The following is a 19232-nucleotide window of genomic DNA, read 5'->3' as shown; positions in this document are numbered from 1 at the left end:
CTACCCCTACACTTGTTACTGTCAACTGGCACTCGGTGGCTGCTCTTCACTGTTGCTATCTCTCACTCTTCTAACAGCTGGCTAACACAACATTTGTTCCTGGAAATGTGAGAGATCAGATGGTTTGAGTTAGGCACCAAAGCTGCTTTTTAATTCCAGATCACAAGTTTAATTAAAATCACATGTGGTATTAAAGACAAAAAAAGATGGGAGACTCTGGAATGCTCAGTGGAGTTGTTTGTGGTTCCAGAACAAGATTCATGTTCCACAGACACTTGACCAGCTGCTTGCAGTGCTCTTCCAGCATGCTACTGGCTCTGGGATTTCACAGCAACATCAGGGAACTTCCTTTCCAAAACCTTCTGCCTCGTCCTCTCCAGGCTTTGCTGCCTTGCCCTTTTCCGTAAGGCTTTTTCAAGTCTGAGTCTGAAACAGAAGTTGGTGTGGTTAATTTCCAGCCACCCTGTGACCACTTTAATGAGCTCCCCCTCAAACAGATAGAGGCACTCAGTGATTAATAACTTCAGTATTCATTTGCTCCTGATAAATAAAAAAGCCTGCAGAGTAACATTTTTACTCTGCTTCTAAATTTTTGATATTCTGTATTTGAAGTTACTTTTACAGTGCCACTGCATAACCATGTACCTTAGTAACTAAGCTGAGAAAAAAAAAAAGAAACAGCAGCCTGTAATTTTAAAAAGCCCAATTTTCAGCCAAAATATTACAGCTATTTTTTCCTTTTAAATTGGAATAAGGATACAAACAGATCAGAAGAAAACTTTCAATGTCAAAATAATCTTTTTACCTGATGAAGTGATTCACGTGAGGTAAGTAATAAAATCTCTTCTTTTTGTGTTTTTTGTTTAAGTGCCATGGTATTGGCCATTCCTTGTAACTGTACCTGTTGGAGACAGATAAAAATGATTACAGAATGTACACGTTGTCTTAATTCTAGGATTTTACCAGTTTCTCTTGGTTTTAAGTACAGTGATAAAGTGGTCTGGGAGAGGGTGGAATTTGTATGTGGATGTTTATTTCCAGCTCCTGCTGGCTTGGTTTGTAACTGTCTCCTGTGTTCTGTACAGTTTGTGCATCCTTCCTTGATTAGACAAGGATTTTCTGGGAGAGAGACACACCCCAAGAAAAACTCACACATTAAAAAAGGTTTTCCATACCAGAAGGTGCGTCCCAAGAAGTCGTTTCTCCACTCGCCGGGGACTGGCTTTTCATGGCCCGTTTGTAAAAGCCTCAAAGCAATTTCTCTTTCTCTGACAACCAAGTCTATATTTTTCATAGATGTTTCTACCTGGAAATGGTAAAAAGTTTCAGGATGCACCAACAAAAAGTAATGCTGAAAAGTCAAAAGATCTCAAAGACTTAAGAAAAAATTTAAAGAGAAAACAAAGGTAAAACATGCTGGAGTTTGATCATGAGTTCTCTCTCAGCAGGCCCTGTGTACTAGAACAATAAGGAATGGGTGCTTCAAAAACCTGATTTGACAGCAGGAGAGATATAAAATAGCTGACAGTCTGATACTTGATTGAAGACAAGCTGGGTAATGCATAAACCCACATCCAATGCTGATGCAGAAGTATAAGAAGCTCTGAGGCAGGGATTAGAGGGACGCAGAAGATGCAAATATTTTTTGTAGTGGCTGTTGGTTATTTTAGTTTTCATTGGAGTCTGGTCACAGCCCCAGTAATGCCCACTGGACAATGAGAAAGCTGCCTTGACCAAATTATGACTTCAGCAGTTAGTGCATACACTAAAAATCAGGGAAATAATTTAAAAAAAAAAAAAGGTCTTTAACAAATTTACAAACATTTGATCTTTCAGCAATTTTATTTAAGAGTTGTAGTTTTTATGTAGCATGAAAAAGTTACCTTTTCTAAGCGTTCTGGACTTGGCATAGGCTTGCGCTGTCGTTTGGATTCTTGCTCTAAAGTTAAGAGCATGTTCTTTTCTTTCAGCAGGACATACCTAGAGCAGAAAGCACAGTAAATCAAAAATGCCTTTGGGATACCTAAGCAGTAATTCACTTCCTATTTGTAATCCCAAATCCTGCTGGTTTCATGTAATGAAACAAAAGAGGAGAATGAGGGAGACAGGTTTACATAGTCTGGAATAAAGAGGGCTTAGGAGAGAAGAGTTTAACACTAAGTTGTCTTCCACTACCTGGACAGAGCCAGATTCTTCTTACATGTACACATGAAAAGGACAAGACAAACCAAGGAAAAAGCTGATCACAGTAATGATTAAGTTCAGCCTGAAGTGGCAATGCAACCTTCAGCTTCAGACATTTCCAAAATCAGAATAAATGCAGGCCTGAGCACCCTGATGGAATGAAGTGCCCTCCCCACAAGAAGGCACTGACAACCAAGTCTGTCCCACTGAAACAACCCCCAGAGGGTTTTACCAAACCTGAGCCCTCTGAACTAGCCACAAGTGTCCCACAGCCACCTGCACTGCAGCTCTGAGCAGGGCCAGGGCTGCTCCAAGCCCACAGCTGGCTGGAGCCTGCAGAGCTCTGTGCCAGACTCAAATTACTGGATCATAAGTTCACCAGCCACATTTTATTGACAACTGCAGAGCTGCTCTGAAAGAAGAGAAGCTTCTTCACTAAAACTTACTTACCAAAGTTTGTGCAAGTCTTCACTACTCTTGCCCCTTAGCTGCTTTATATTCCATGAATCCCCTGTAAAAGATAGAAAACCACCATTAATTTAAAGAAACAAAGTTCTCTCATGCTGGAAAATAAAAAGTGCTTTTATTAGGCTCAGCTGACACAACAGTACAACAGTATAAAGACCACTTTTAAAATACTACTGCTTGGACAGCCATCCTTGAGGATATTCAGCTTTACTTTTAAAACATAATACAAAAAAGCAATTATATGTAGTGTTTATTTGTGCTTGTAAAAGGCTGGGAATACAGAAAGCTGTCAGATGAAACTTTACACTGAACTAATTTTCTTCCATAGTACTTACATTTCAACAAAGCACATCTCTTCTGTGATACTTCAGAGCAAGGCAGAGGATTTACAGCAAAATATTTTGCTGCACAATTGCTATTTGCTTTCATAAACACAGCAAAAATTAACAGGCATAAGGATGCACATGTGGATGTATGTACATATACATAGAAAAATAAGTTTTATGTTTATAGGGAGCATTCATAAATGCTCCCTATAACACAAAAAAAAAAAAAGGTCATATTTCAGTTCAAAGATCACTACCAAAAATGCTATATAAAGCTCACCAGACTTTACACTTTTCTCCCCCCAGTTTCCTGGATCATCAAAAAATTCCTCCAGACCTCTCCGAGACACAGTTGTGTGCAGGAACTTCACCTGATGGAGGGTCTCAACTTTTGGTAGGTTCTTGTGGTACAGGTTCAGTGCCATGCTGCATAGAAGATAGAAGGAAAACTAAGTATTATAGGAAAAACAGTATTCTGCTAAATGAGAATATTTGTTTCATTCATCATGCTGCCCTTGCACGATGCCGGCAGCCACGCACGGCGCGCAGCCCTCAGGGACACACGGACACCGGGACAATGGTCACCCGCCTTCCTCCCGGGAACGCGCCCGCCCTCCGTGCCTCAGCCCGAGTCCCGGGGCGCAGTGCGTACCCGGGGAGTCCCGGCCGAGCCCGGGGCAGGCGGAGCGCGGCCGTGAGGCTCCGGCCCAGCGCGGCCGCGGCCGCCGCCATCGCCCCGCGTCCTCCCACAGCGCCGGGGCACGGGGCGGGACCTGCCCTTTTCCAAGATGGCGCCCGCTCGGCCTCACCCCGCGCTCTGCGACTGTACATGGACCGCAGGGAAGGCTCTGCCCTTTTCAAAGATGGCGCCTGCGCGGCTTCACCTCCATGGCATCCCACGGCGCCGGGGGCACTGGGAAGGCTTTGCCCTTTCCCATGATGGCGGCCGGCGGCTTCACCCCGCGGCGGGAAGCGGCGGCGCCGGCCCCGCCCCGTGCCAGTCCCAGCCATGGCGGCCATGAGCCGGGTGCTGCGGGCGGCCGCGGCCTGGGCGGCGCGGCGGGCGGGCAGCGCCGGGACCAGCGGGATTGCCGGGACCAGCGGGATTACTGGGATCACCGGGATCGCCCCCCGCCTCCCCGGCATCCTCGGTACGGCCCAGAGAGGGAGGGGCGGGGCGGGGGCCAGGTGACCTTGCGGAGCGGGACAGAGATGCCCTCCGCGGCCGGGGCTGAGCCGGTGCCGTGCTGTGACCCCGTTCCTGTGGAAAATACCGGGTGTGGGTACGAAACGAAAGGGAACGGGCAGGGGGCTGCCCCTCCTGGCGTTGGAATTGTCCATTTACTCGGCCCTGTACGGTGACATTCACTGACTTCGTGTTGCTGCTTACAGGTGGGCATAGATCTGTATAGTTAGGAGAAAAATAGGTTCATGCTAACAAAATACGAAATTACTTCAGACGAACTGAAGTAATAAGATAAGCGAGGTGAAATTACTTCACTTATCTACACCACTAACAACAGAGGTGAGATTTAGGAAGCCCAACCTGAGTTTGACCCCTCCAAAATCAGGTTTTGGATAAATCCTATTATAAGCAGCAATAGCTGATTTGATACAACTCCCTTCATATGAACTGCAGAAAACTCAGCTGCTGTTGTATGTACACTCTTTTTTTTTTTTTTTTTTTTCTCCTTTCCCCACATATGTTTGACCTTGTCCTGGCATAAGCACCAACAGGGTACAAAACCACAATACTCTGGTTCAATTTGCAGTTCCTGTACGACACGGTGGTGACCATGGGAAGAGAATGTTTATCATCAAGGCAACAAGTTTTTATGATTCTCGATTTCTTAGCTTGTTGGTGAGTTAAAAATCAAATGTATTGCATTCAGTGTAGCACCTCACTTGCAAATGGTGTAAGAGTGCCTAAAATACAATTTCTTCTCTTGTTTATGTGATAGTATCTAAAATGTGGCTGGCACTGTTTACCTAAACAAGAACTTCAGGTCCTCTTTAAGAATTTTGTGGTCATATGCTGTAAAATCAGGGCTAGATGAAATTCAAAGACTGCCTATATAGCAAAGGTTGTGATAGGTACTTAAATTACTGCTGTAGTTGCATTCTTAAATTACACATCTGTGTTCATATATGCATGACCCACAAATGCTTTCTACTCCATCCTCCTTTTTGAAACATATCAGTTACTCTTCTGCAGGGTGTGCCTTCACTTATCTACATCACTAACAACAGAAGTGAGATTTAGGAATTCCAACCTGAGTTTGACCCCTCCAAAATCAGGTTTTGGATAAATCTTATTATGAGCAGCAACAGCTAGTTTGGTACAACTCCCTTCATGTGATCATTTCTGTGCCTTCCTCAGCCACAGAGCCCACAGTGGCTGCACTGGGGTTGGATTCTTGCTTTGCTGATTGCAGCTGAGTGCTGGAGCCAGCCCAGCCCTGCCAAGATGCTGAGGGGTTTCAGGGAGGTGTTGCTCTTTGCTGCTGCCCACACTGACCTCACTGGGAGATGGGAACTGACCTGAACAGGCTCAGGGCTGACACAGCATCACTTCTGTGTGTTCTGGTTCATTAACGAGCTCACTGCAATCAGCAGTGTTTGCACAAAGCATCCCTTTCCAACCTAGAAATGCAAATCTCAGAGTTACTGGCTGTTCCACTATTTTCAGATATTTTCAGATCTCATGTAAGTTTTGTCAGGGCTCTGAGTTTCCCACACTGACTGTTTTTATCCCCTCTGCAGAGATTCTATTTATTCGTGACGGGAATACCAGTGGCTGTGCTCTTAACATATATCAACATCTTTGTTGGTGAGTGCTCTGTCAGGGCTAAGCAAAGTACAGAGTTACTAAATGGGAATTAAGCATGCTGGATACAGAAAAAAATACTCTTTTATGGCTCTGTCTTTGGAAGACCATGGAATAAGCCTAACAAATACAGTGATATTGTATAACTACATTGAAAATATTCCCAGTATATTTGCTTTAGTTGTTGCTTTTTTAAAAAAAAAGTTTCTCACATAAAAATAAAAATACATTCTCTCTTCTGGCAGTCTTTCAAATATCAGTGTAGTTTAGTAACTTGCTTTAACAAGATTGCAACTCTGGCTTTTTATCTAGAAAAGATGCCAAAATTCTTCTTGGGAATACGTGTAATATGTAATTAATTTAATAGAGAAATCAGAAAAAGTCCATGCTTTCAGCTCCTGTCCTTTAAAGGGTATTTCTGTGGACTTGATCCAAGTTGTTTCTTCTGTAAAGCTGCTAATTTTACCCTTTTGGTGTGTCACTTAAAGTCTGTGAATAGATATTTGCAGTGTGATGTGTCTGCAAAAACTGAAAGTTCCATTTTTCTGAAAAGAGCTCACACTGAGGGATTTAGTACTCTCTGTGTGGAACAATGATCTTTTCCTTATCTGAAAGGCAGAATATAAGGTAGCTTTGAAAAATAATCACAGAGTTAAATATTCCTCCCCTCCTTTCCTTGTCAGGTGAAGCAGAACTTGCAGAGATTCCTGAAGGTTATGTTCCAGAGCACTGGGAATACTACAAAGTGAGTGTAACATGTTATGGACAGCCTTTTGGGATGATCCTTTTGGGATGATGCTTTTGGGACTAAAATTAATGGAGTATGACTAACTCAAATAGCACAGTTCTGATTTTTGTAGACTTTTTTTGTGGCTTTATGGAACATGTAAAAGGCTGTAGGAAATCTGTTTATTGACACAAGCAGATGCAAATGCTCTGTATGCAGTAAACTGCTGGAACTGTATGCCAAGAATTTTTCTGTAATATTACTAAATAGTAAGAAAAGTCTCTGCATTCATACCATGGTTTTGTCTTTATTGTTTTTCTTCAATGTCTTAAGAAACTGGAGTTTACAGTGACATTTCTTTCTTTTGTGTTGTTTGCCAGTATTGTTTTAAAGTCCTATATCACACACACTTTTGGATCTAGAATTAAAGATTTTTATAATCACAAACTCAAGGTTGTATGGTTTCAGTTTAATTGTATTTTCTTAAAATTAGTCCCTGGCTTCTTGCTGCAAGTACTGTTTTGTTCCTGATAGGAAGTAATTGAATTCAGCAATATTATTGTGGGTGTTTCAATTAATTTAGACCTTTTTTCCTAGTGAAATGCCCTCTGTGTGGAAGCAGAATTTTGAAATGTTGCTGATTACAGTAAGATTTGGAGTCCACTTCTGTGATTACTGTGGCAGTTTAAGGAACTTTAACAGAAAGAAAATAAATTATATCTTCCGTTAAATTTTAGTTTTGCTACAGAACAGTCATCCGCAGGTTATTTTGGCATTAAGGATTGCAAAAGAAATATGACTTTTTAGGGTTCTGATCTCACAGGTAGTTGTGCACGTTTGTAGCTTTACTGCTATGATTTGAATGGCAGCACCCATGGTGCCCATGACATCTTTTCAGGCCTGTGGATATACAGAGTGACATTTCCACTTGGCACTTGCACAGACAATCTCTGCTGTTATGTTTTCCAGCACCCCATAACCCGCTGGATAGCTCGTTATGTACTTGACCCCCCTGAGAAGAACTATGAGAAGGACATGGCCCTGCTTGATGTGGAAATGAGGAAATCTGAACTGAGGTATGCTCTGTTGGGGGGGTTAAAATCCTGATCCATGCTGTAGCTGACTCTGTGATTTTGCATGACATACTGAGCTGGATAAACTGCTTTCATGTGTCCCCTGAGTGCTGCCTGCACTGGCTGCTGCCAGAGTGGGAGTCACAGAATCTGTTATCTATCTCTGCCCTCTCAGGATTCAGGTTTCCAGAACAATCCAAGGGCTGGGGGTCTTCAAAACACTTTGTACTTATAAAGGTGTAGTTCTGTCTTCCTGAATCAGCAAATGGAGCTCTTTCTGCCCCTGCTAATGCTCACAGCTTAGAGAAGAACCTGTGATAAAACGGCCAGTATTTTTATTACTCCTTTGTGGAATGACTTGCTGAGGAAAAAAAAAAAAAAAAAAAAGAGAAAGATGCAATAGCTCATGTCTTAGTTGAACCCTTCATATTTTGGTCCTAGCTATGCTTCAGCAATATTTATAAACCATTAATGCTAAAATCATTGCTTTGTCAGTAAATCAAACTTCATGCTGAGGGTGTCTGTTGCCTTGTGTTTTAGGCTGCTGGAGTTGGAGGCACGCAGACTGATGAGACACCGGGGAGATGGGCCTTGGTACCATTATGAAACACCTGATAAAAATCTTGTTGACAATTCTATGAAAGCCACACCTGACAATTAAACAATTTTAGGGCAGTGTGCAAAGTCTTGTATGCACACTGACAAATTGTGACTGCGCTGTGGAGCAGACATCCTGCTGTTTGCTGATGGAAATGAATAAACAGTGTTTGTGTTGATTCCAGTATCTTGAAAGAAACTATGGCAGTTAAGCTCATACAGCTATTAAAACAGTTAATCAGTGAAAATGCTTCATGTCAATTCCCAACAATCACTCCTTTCCTTCAGAACATAAGTACATGAAACAAGTTGGTAATACTTGTTTCCATGTTGTGATTTCTAGTATCTATAGTTTTAAGTGGAAGAAGCTAAGGGTTCTTTCTTTCTCAGTGGTTTGTGTCAGGTAATTGGTGGGAGATGAAGTAAGAGAAGTACCTTCACACGTACCTGCCACGCATTTTCAGACCTGTACAGCTGTTCTTTTACACCACTTTTGTCAACTCTTTAGGGAATATGAAGAGTTCTCTCATCACCTGGCAGGTTTTTGCCACTAGAGGGATGTGTTTCCTCAGGTCCTACAGACTGTGGTACTCTGTTTTGAATTTCTCAAGAGTGATGGAAAGTGCCTCTTACAGTTTGTGACTCTAAATTATCTGTCCATATTCAAAATCCTCACTTTTTAAAGTAAATAAGCCCAAACTAAACCAATATCATCTAGTGATACTTAAACTAGTGAAACTTAAAACTCTAGATTCTTTTTTACATTAGGCAACAGTGCATGGATTATTTTAAGCAAAAACTGCCTTGTTTGCTGTTTCCTGGCACTGCCAAACATTAGAAGGACATTGATTTTCTATCAGTGCTTTGCTTGTCCTTTTTGTTAGAATCAGTCTCTCAGGTTAGATGGCTCATATGTCATATTATGGCTCTCATTGTTTATAAATGCTGAGTTATTAATAAGATAAGCCATTAAAAAAGCACAAAGTCTCCTCAGGTAAAATAAACCTGACTGACCCTGCATTAGTGTTTTTTATCCAGCATCCAGTGATGCTTGCAAGTCTGATGTAATGTCTGTTTTTCAGTAAGTCTGAAACCACTCCATGGACATGACATTCTGCACTCAGTGTTTCACATTGCACCCAACACTTGATTTTTCAGTGGCGAAAATTACTGAACACTGTGCTGCTCTGCTCACCCTCACAGCCTGCTCATAGCTGGGTACAAACATTTTTCAATTCTGTTTTTGAGATTTTCATAGAACCACCTTTTGGAACTTTTAATTTTGAGGTAAAAGGTGATTCTAGCGAAGGTCACATCGCCTCCTTGGAAGTGATCAATGAGTCCTTGGATGATGGGTGGAAGGCAATTCATCTGCTCTGTGCATCTTCATTTTACATGGACTGGTCATTTCTTTAATGCTGTTGCTGCCAGGCATATGTAGTAGTTATTAGATACTATTTGAAAACAGTAGCAATATTTTTCTTCCTACAAAGGTCACTCATTTCTCCTTTCTCTGACATTATTCTTTCAAAGTGAAGAGCAGAGAGAAACACAGCAAAGGCCAAAAAAGGTAATTTTAAGGCCCCTGAAGACATGAAATTGGGAGTTGGCTCCTGGCACTGCCACAGGCTTCTCGGGCATCCCAGGCTGGGCATTCCCACCCTGTATCCCCCCACGCTGACGTGCTCTTCTGCACAGCAGAGACATCCCACCTGTCAGCACGGCCCCGGGGGGACCTGCCAGAGCCGTGTGAGACACCTGCACTGCAGCGAGGGGCTGCGAATGAAAATACAGAGAAGAGAGTTCTTACTGCATGTATTTTATACACATGCGTATATATGTATTTATACACATATACATACGTATATATGTGTGTATAGACATATATGTATATATGTATGTGTATATATATATAGACATATATGTATATATGTATGTGTATATATATAGACATATATGTATATATGTATGTGTATATATATAGACATATATGTATATACGTATATATATATAGACATATATGTATATACATATATGTCTATATACACACATACATATATATACATATATACATATACTTACATATGCCTATATAGAAATACCTATACACATATATATCTGTGTATATATATACATACATACACGCACATATATCTGTATATACACATATACATATATACGCACATATACATATGTATATATACATGCATACGCATATATATAGTATGTAGTCTTTAAAAGCTTAAAATAAATAAAAGAGCGTATAAAAGAGTATTACCGGGCAGAGGGAAGGCTACCCGGGCGGACCAGGAGCCGAGCGTCCGCGCTGCCCCGCGGGGAGCGAAGGTTTTGGGTCCCGGCGGGAACCCCGCCCCGCTGCCCTGCCCCTCGCCCGCCCCCGCCGGGACCCCCGGGTGCCGCCGCCGCAGCTGGTGCCGCTCCGCTGCCATTGGATTAAAATAGCATCTTCCCTCCCCCTGCCCTCCCTCGGCCCGGCTGCCGCCGCCGCCCTGCCCCGGGCCCGGCTGCCCGCCGCCTCCGCCGCCCGCGCAGAGCGGCTCGGCAGGGCGGCCGGCAGGGCGGGGAGGGCAGGAGGATGCAGCGGGCCGCGCTCTTCCGCGGCGGCGATGCGCAGATGGCCGCCGGGGACCTGGGCGAGCTGCTCGTCCCCTACATGCCCACGATCCGTGTGCCCAAGTCAGGGGACCGGGTCTACAAGACGGAATGTGCCTTCTCCTACGACTCGCCCGTGAGTGCAGCGAACCGCCCCCGGCTGCCTCCGCGCCCCCGCCCGCCGCGGCCCCTTCCCGTCCCCGCCGTCCCCTCGCACCCTCCCCGGGCTCTGCCTCCCCCTGGGGCTCCGGGATGCCCCGACCCCTTCCTCCACCTGCCGCGCCCCTCGCCCTCCCGCCGCCCCCAGCCCAGGGCGCGGCTGCGGGCGCGGCGCTCCCGCACGTCGCTGCCGGCTCCTTCCTGCGTTTGTTTGTTGGTTTTCCTCCTTCAAGGCGCTCTGGAGCGGTTGCTTGGACACGGGGATTTTGTGGTTTCGGGGAAGCTTCCCTGCTTGCTCTGGTTGTCGGGGTCTGCTCCGCCCGGAGCCCTGCTTTTGCTTTCACATCGAGGTGGTTGAAAAGGGAGAGTAATGGCCTTCTCGTTGGTATATTTTGGCGAGCATATGTCAGTTATTTTGCTTTCCTGTTCGCTTTCCTTTGCCTTGGTGCTCGTTCTATTCAAAAGCTTCAGAGAAAGCTTCCAAGGTAAAGGCTCATCCTGAAAATCAGAGTGAAAGTTCCCCTGAAACACTTTCTCCCCCGGGGTTTCAATTACATCACTGAACTTCAATGGACTTGTTGTATTTCCCCACCAGCTTGGTTTATTTGCTGTTAGATCAATGTTTCATGTGCAGTAAACTTTCTGTGGTGTTATTTCTATAGTATCTTACAAAACATCCACCAGCTCCACCGATTGCATGTGTTCCATTGCAGATTTGGGGCCTGACTCAGTTTTCGACTTCACTGCTGATACTGGAAGCCTTCATAAATGGGCAGTGCTTTGTAAGAAACAGGTGCTTAGAAATTAGACTTTTTCAAAAGAGGTTGAAAATTTTATTAAAAGTTGCTTCTCCACAGGAAACTGAGGTTTCCCAAAGGTGATTGAGCACTATATATTGTTGTTAATGTCAGTGGCAGCAATCAGAAGGAAGCTCATTACATTACAGAATAGTCATTAAAAGATACATTTCAGACACAATTTTTGAATCCTTTATCCCCTCCTAATTGATAATTCCCCCTCTCTCTGATAATTCCTTTTAATACAGAAAATCAGACTTGAATTTAAAGGTGACTCAGCTGTCTGGTGTTCGTCATGTCTTGTTGAACAGAGGTTATTTTTACCCACACTCTTCAGATCTCAAGTGTCACCCAGCAGCCCTGACTGTACTGGGAGCTGGGCTGATTAGAACTGCCAAATCGGACTCCGCCGCAGAGGCGATAATTGCATTATATACTTAAGGAGGTTTTGGCGGGGGAAAATCAATATACCACATTCTTCAGATTTCTGCTTGGGTGAGCACGTGGTTGATGTTTTTAGTAACACTTTCAGGCTTCTTCGATATTATGGTTTAAAAAAAGTTTCTGTTAACAAGTAAGAAGGGATATAAAATACTGCTACAGAGTAAAAAACAATCAATCACCACCCCCTGCAACAAACCTCAATTGAACGCAGCAAAAGCTGTGTTTAGCTAAACAATATGTTTGAACAAAAAACATTTGTGCCAAACTTAACAGAAACTATGGATAAAAGTAGCAAAATGAGTGGAAAGTTTTTTTTTCTTTTTAAACTAAAATAATTTTCATACTTTTGACATTATTGGGAAGAGATTTCAGATTTAGGAAAATGTTGCCCTCCAGTGTAAAAACTTCTTGTTTAAATTGTGTTATGGGCATTCACTGGGCAAAAGGTTTGACTGAACTTATGCAGTACCAGGAAAATAAAAGTAGTCTTGGTTTCTGTTGTTTGCCATAGCTTTTCAGCCCATACCACTCCTCTGCTTTGCTGAGTGAAAGATTTGCCTCAGATTTTATGTTTAATTCCCATATAATCCAATAGATACTTGAATATCGTTTGTAGGATGGAGATTCTAAGTGGCATATGTAATGTGTGCTTTCTAGGATAAAACACTGTAATTTACAGATTGAAAATAGCAAAGATGTGTTTTTGAAGTATTTCATTCAGAAGGAAAGTGAAAGGATACTCACAGGTTATTTCTTGGCTGAAGAGAGATGTTTATATTTGGTAGTAGGTTGATTTTGTGACTTACTTTCTTAGGTCATCCATGTATTACCTAAGTGAGCCTCTTCCTCTTGAGGTACCTGCCTCTATTTGAAAGAAGATATGCTGTTGGCCCTGTTATAATGTTCAAGAATTTAAAAAAAAATCCCTCTTGGTTTTGTTAGGCATGCTAAAATTCCAGATTGCTTTTTTTGCTGGAGGAGGTTTTTTCTCATGTAAGAATAGTCCACAGTATTTCCTCATATCTTCTCATTTTGCCATTTTAAAATATGCTTCTTGCAACAGTTTAACTTCAGCATGTCATGCATGAACATGAACCTGGTCATGCAGCGGCTCTACATTCAAGTGTATTTAGCTGTATTAATTGTATATTAATCCTTTGCCTGTAGGGATTGTTGTGATCTTTAAAATACACTGAAAACCATCAGACCTGTGAGTGTTGGGGTACAGAGTAATTTTATTATTGTAGAGAAAGATGCTGCAGCAAATTTGCAAGGACTAAGCAGAGTGGAATGGTCAAAATCAGGGCTTTTCCTGTCAGGGGTGCCAAGGAAAATGAGGTGGCTTTTGCAGCTCAGTTTGTCACTCTGCCAGTTGTGTCATCTTCTCTGGGTTTGAGTAGTGCATCTTCCAGTGGATATAGGGCAGCTTCACTGATTTTTCTCAAAACTGGTTGAGGTTCCTTTTCCATGAGCTTTAAATCTTCCTTGGATGAAGATATGAGAACAATGTCACCTTTGTGCTACAGTGAGAGTCATTAGCTGAGAGACTTCAGAAGTGAGAGCTAGAAGTACAAGTGGCTATTTAGTGTATTTGTTCCACGTGGATTAACTGTCAGAAAGGTTATATTGTTAGAAATACAAACAGAGGAGAAATTAATGTCTTTAGATTTGGCCTACTTCCAATGGGATATACTGGGGTTGGTCCTTGGAAAGTTGGCAGGAACAGGAGGCAAATTTCTTTGCACTTAAGAGATCTAGTGACACTTTTTAGTTTGCTTGGCTCATAAGATGAGAAAATATGCCAATATGATTTACATCTTAATTACTTTTTTGAGATTTTTTGATGTCTTCTAGAAAAACTATGTTTCTCTGACGAGGGCTCCTACTCCAGGTAGCCATTCCTTTGTGCAGGAATTGAGGAGGGAAGGCAGACTGTGAGTTTTGCTTCCTCCAGGGACTGACCCAGCAGCTCTGGGAGCCAACCACCTCCCTGCAACTTGGCTGACAAAGTCCTGCACCTCTCATTATTCAGACCTGAGTTGCAGTCATGCCTCCTGGTGACTTTTTCCACCAACTCCAACACTGCTGCAGGTTTCTTCTCTCCTATTTTGTCCACTGTGACTTCTCCTCCTCTTTTGGTGGAGGAGCCTGACTTTGTGTTCCGTAGAATGCAGATGATATGAAGGTTACATTAAATAATCTTTTGTTGTACTATTATTTTTTTTAGAAGGATAATACTCAGCTTTGGAAATTCCACGTTTTCACGTGATCCTGGTCTCAAAAACCTCTGATCATAGGGTAGTAGAGTCATAGAATGTACTGAGTTGGAAGAGGCCCATGAGGATCATTGAATCCAACTCCTGGCCCTGCACAGGACACCCCAACAATCCCAATATGTCCAAATACTTCTTCAGCTCTGTCAGGCTTGGTGCTGTGACCATTTCCCTGGGAGTTTATTCCAGTCTCCAACCACCCTCTAGATGAAAAACCTTTTCCTAATATCCAGCCTAAACCTTCCCTGAGACAGCTCCATGCCATTCTCTCCATTCCTGTCACTGGTTGTGAGAGTGACACATCTGGGGGAGAGACAGCAGCTGGAAAAGAGATACAAACTGGGGCATAAAAAGGGCTTAATGTGAGCTATGTGGATGTGCTCTGAAACCTTCCCCACGAAGAGCATTGGTGACAACCCCAGCACAGCTCACAAGCCTGACACGGTGACAGGACCAGGCTCTGTAGAGTGCAGGACTGTGTTTGTTTGAGCAGCTGAAAGTTTGGCTTTGCTCTGCTGGAAAACCTTGCTGCTGACAACAGCTTCCTTTGTGAATCTTGCTGACTTCATTTCTGTGGCTCGGGAACTCTGTAATGGTTATGCTGGGACAATTCCCAAAGTCTGAGCTGATGCTCTGCTGTTTGTTGTGCAGTTGAGACTGAAATCCTTAAGTCTGGAGTGTGTAAGGAATATTGGTGATTGTGTTGCACAAAACATTCTAGAAATAAGCACCTCTTGTCTGACAGCTCCTTTGCTCAATATTCCTTAACGAAAATCAGAAAGTCACCAAGGCCCATGTTGTGAGGGGTAGGCTTGGATCTTTGTTTATATGGATGGAATGAGAGCAACAGAGAAGAAACAAGAGGACTGACCACACCAAGGTAAAGGGAGTATTCCAGATGAGGGTTTTGGCCTAGCTGCAAGATGACCTCCAGTTAGTGAGGCAGTAAATTGCTTGGTGGTGGGTGATCAACTGAAAAGTCAGAGCAGTGTGGTACTATTGCTTGACAGGGACATGCCAAAGCTGTCACATGGGCAGGTGTTTTGCTGGCTGGAAGTGCACCAGGACACTCAGCTGGGTCACATTAGTTAACTCACTGGTCTCCTGCAGTTGGAGATTGGTAACATCAGCAAAAGTTGTTCCTGCAGTGGTTCACACATGAGAAATAACTATGGTGCTTGGGAGATCAACCAGTGTGTATGTGCATTGTGCATTTCCTTGGGGTTGATTTAAATTAGGATCTTAATAGCCTTTTCCTCTTTATGCATCACTGACCATGCTGTCACCCAGAGTGGTGATGGACTGGAATATGTTTGGTAGCAGAGGGATCTGAATTCTGAGGTACCCAGAGTGTCGGAGGATAAATACAGAGATGCAGATGGATGGACAATGCTGGAGCTCTGCTGACATACTGTGGAACCATAAGTTTTCCTCTCAGCTCTTCTCCCCAGTTTTTCTGTTCTGGTAGCACAGCACTGGTTTTGTGACCAACAGACCTGTACAGCCAGGGTTCTGCACGCAGCAAAATCCCCACATCTCAGGTGCCGTGGAAGCAGTGCAGGTGGCACTGCTGGGGCTGCAGTACTGGGCTGGAGCTTGGCAGTCAGCCCTGGTGGATCTCAGACACCTCTGCCAGTGGCTCACAGCCTGCACCTGGATAAGCTGCCCCAAACTGTGGTGGTGGGTGAGTGGAAATTCTCTAATCCTGACCCAGAATTAGTTTTGTCATTGTATTTGCTCACTAACTGAAGCCTGTGCATGTCACTTGTCCAAGACACTGCTTTGGAATTCATGTGCACTGCTCTGGAGTCCACCTGTGATTTATAGGTGGGTGTGAGCAGTCGATCCACCTCTTGGAGGTTTGGTTTTGGTTTAGTGGCTGTCTAGCCCATGCAATTTTTTTCTTCCCAGGAAATGTTCCAAGTGCTGTACTGGATTGGCCCTGTGCATGTGCCCATTCAGGAGCTAAACAGAGGTACCAGGAATCTTTGTTAAGCACTTGTGAATTAATTTGCTTGTAGGGAAATATCCAGTGCTGTCCAGTGCTTTTGTAAAGGAAGAGCAGGGGAAGGATTTCTTTTGCACTTCAAGCTAACAGTCCAGTTACTGGGCCCTGTAATTTATTTCCTACTTCCACATCCTTTGTCCTTTCTTTCTCTGCCCAACCCAGCTCTTCCCATCTCTTGTCTTTCACCAATTCCAGTAATACATGGCTTCTCTTCACTGCTTGTGTGTATTTTGACATTAATATTTATGTATGTCAGTGTCCTTTCATTCCTTATTCGGATTCTGTTGCTTCTCCCTCTGATCCTTTTTTTACCTGATACCAAATTTTACTCTCTTAGTATTCCTCTTCTGCTTTCCTTTAGTCACCATTACTTTCCTATCACCTTTGGGTGACAGAGGGCAGTTGTCTAAAAGGCAGACTCACCCCACTCTTCATATCCCATGTTTCTTTTGAATGTGACTAGATATATTCTTGGCCTTAGCACACATTTTTTGTGTTGGTTCGCCCCACCCCACCCCAGAAGTAACTACATTTACTGTAGTGGAAACTTCAAAATGAGCTTTTTGTTTGCTGGAGGCATCTCTATGTCCTGTTCTGTTTAGGTGGTTGTCTGTGTTTTGCTGTGGGATTTTTTTTCTCCTTGTTTCAATGTAGGTAGTACTGGTAGTACTTTCTTTTTATTATTCAATGTAAATTATTATGTGTTGTTGAGATGAATATTAAGTGCCAAAACATCTGTTGTCCTTTTTCAGCCTGTCCCAAAATAAAATATGTGTCATTTAGTTAGACTGTTGTGGGATCCAGTGCAATGTGTGTATGTTAGGGATGGTCCTGTAACTTTTCAGATATATTAAACATTGGATTGTAGTTATACAAGCCAGATTCTTGTGACCACAGCCAGATTAATTTATGGTGATTCCTGGTGAACAGACACCCTGAGCAGAGCCTGCAGCAGTTCTGTATGGGCATGAGTTTTGTAGGGAAACACTCTCATGGAAACCATGACAGAATGCACAAAGACAGTGATGCTGTCTCATAACTGTATGATTTTTTTTTAAATATATGACAGGATGGATGTCCTTTTCATTCTTCATGTTTGGGTGTGGAGACTTGTGGAGACTCCAGGTGCCATTTTACTCTCTTCTGTGATACTGTCTTAGCAGAATTTGCCATTTTTGCAGAGGATCTAAAGCAAACACCTGTGCATGAGACACTGTCCCTGAGTCTGCAACTCTTGTTAGGAGATCACCACAGCCCTCATGTTTGTACAAAGAATTGTTGTCTGAGTGACAGCAGGGGCTGAAATTGCTAAACCCTAAATTTCCCTGAGGGGTCTAAATGGTTTGTGAGGCTTGGTAATGGGGTGGAGGTCATTAGTTCAAATCCTGATCAGGTTAGGGCTGTTTGGAAGCTGCTGGTGTCTGGTGCCACGAGCAGTGTGGACTGAGGATGATCATTCTGTCTCTCTCTGTCCCCATGGCACTTGTGTCTGCCTCTCACCAGCTTCCTTACTCTGCTTCTGAGTCCAAGAGGGAGCAACTGGTGCATTTTGCCTCTCTTTCCCTGGGGATTCTCTGCCTCTTTCCTTCCTCCAAACATGAATTGGTGTCTAAATAAGTAAGAGCAGCTCTTTTGTCTTTTCTTAAAATACTTTTCTCCGTGGTGTGGGTTGTGTGTTTCCCTCTCTGAATTAAGCACCTGGCGTACCATGAGCACCTTAGCAGCAAAGAACAGGCAGAAATACAGCGAGGAGCAATGCATTTTCCTTCTGCTTAGAAGGTGAGAAGACTGATCTGCTCTTGAGTGGCTTTCTGGGCAGTGATGGAGCCTGACCAAGTTCAAGCTTCTGCCCCAACAGTGCCTTAGATTGGAGTGATAAGGGAAGAGAATGTTTAGGCATTACTTTATCCTGAACTTCACACTGCATGTCTGCTGCATCCTCAAGCAAGAATGAGGGGGAAGAATACCCAGCTAAAGTTCCTGGTTTTGTCTGTCAGGACAAGTTATGCTTTTCTGGTGTAGAATAGTGTCTCCAGTACTTCAGATAAGGTGCCTTCCTCCAGCATAGACTTTCACACATATCTAAAATGATTGTCAAATACAAAGATTTACATGCCACAGATAATGTAAAATATCATTCCTTCCAGAACTTTTTGTCTCCTCAGTGAGGTTGAATTAACCAGCACAAAGTTTGTCTTAGATCACAGTCAAGTGTTTTTTGAGCACCAAACAGGGGCCTAATCCTTCACTTGGCCATCTGAAAAGGTGTCTTTTTCACACAGGCTTCTGTTTTACTTTGACCTTTTGGGCTTTTGTACACTCTGTCCACTTCTTTCCAAGCTGTGGGAGAGAACACTCTGCCTGTGCTCTCTTGGAGAAACATCTGTTTTGTTAGTAACCACAACCAACTTACTCAGACTCTACATTTAGCTCCTATACTGAAAGTGTCAGATTGTTGTCATAGGCTGCCTCAGAAACAGTTCAGTGGTCTCTTGGATTCCCTCCAGAAAAAGAGAGAATGATCTCCAAGAAAACAAAACTTTAAACAAAGTTCCTGAGACCTTAGAGTGACAACAGTATATTTTTATTTAGACTGGGTACCTCTAGGATCCTCGTGTAGAGGACACATCCATGACTTTCTCACAGAAGGAGGTAATGCAGAAGTATTTGAAATGCAGGATAGAAGAGCAGGCAGCATGTATGTGTCTAATATGACTTACTTCTGGAGATAATGAG

General features: G+C 43.2%; 3 protein-coding genes across 3 annotated transcripts in view; 2 read left to right on the top strand and 1 right to left on the bottom strand.

Moving 5' to 3' along the window:
- Positions 1-123: 123 nt before the first annotated feature.
- On the bottom strand, positions 124-3731 carry MRPL47 (mitochondrial ribosomal protein L47). Its single transcript, XM_021551081.2, has 7 exons — positions 3631-3731; positions 3259-3404; positions 2635-2695; positions 1884-1980; positions 1176-1306; positions 806-901; positions 124-426 (listed from the first exon to the last, which is right to left on the bottom strand). Exons 1-7 carry the CDS (start codon positions 3708-3710, stop codon positions 309-311), a joined length of 729 nt encoding a protein of 242 aa, XP_021406756.1. The 5' UTR covers positions 3711-3731; the 3' UTR covers positions 124-308.
- A 241-nt stretch (positions 3732-3972) lies between these two features.
- NDUFB5 (NADH:ubiquinone oxidoreductase subunit B5) lies at positions 3973-8381 on the top strand. The gene is made up of 6 exons (XM_021551079.3): positions 3973-4129; positions 4751-4839; positions 5742-5808; positions 6489-6550; positions 7502-7608; positions 8146-8381. The coding sequence occupies exons 1-6, from the start codon at positions 3988-3990 to the stop codon at positions 8264-8266; spliced, it is 588 nt and encodes a 195-aa protein (XP_021406754.1). The 5' UTR covers positions 3973-3987; the 3' UTR covers positions 8267-8381.
- Positions 8382-10644: 2263 nt separating this feature from the next.
- USP13 (ubiquitin specific peptidase 13) overlaps positions 10645-19232 on the top strand; it is a 45948-nt gene continuing 37360 nt past the window's right edge. The window contains exon 1 of the mRNA XM_077785726.2: positions 10645-10951. Within this exon, the coding sequence (XP_077641852.1) occupies positions 10799-10951 (153 nt within the window). The 5' untranslated portion in view covers positions 10645-10798. The remainder of the gene's footprint in view (positions 10952-19232) is intronic.

The sequence above is a fragment of the Lonchura striata genome, chromosome 9 (genome assembly GCF_050655825.1).
Source record: "Lonchura striata isolate lonStrDom1 chromosome 9, ASM5065582v1, whole genome shotgun sequence".
In the NCBI taxonomy this organism is placed as follows: Eukaryota; Metazoa; Chordata; class Aves; order Passeriformes; family Estrildidae; genus Lonchura; species Lonchura striata.
This window is presented reverse-complemented; position numbering and strand designations above follow the sequence as displayed.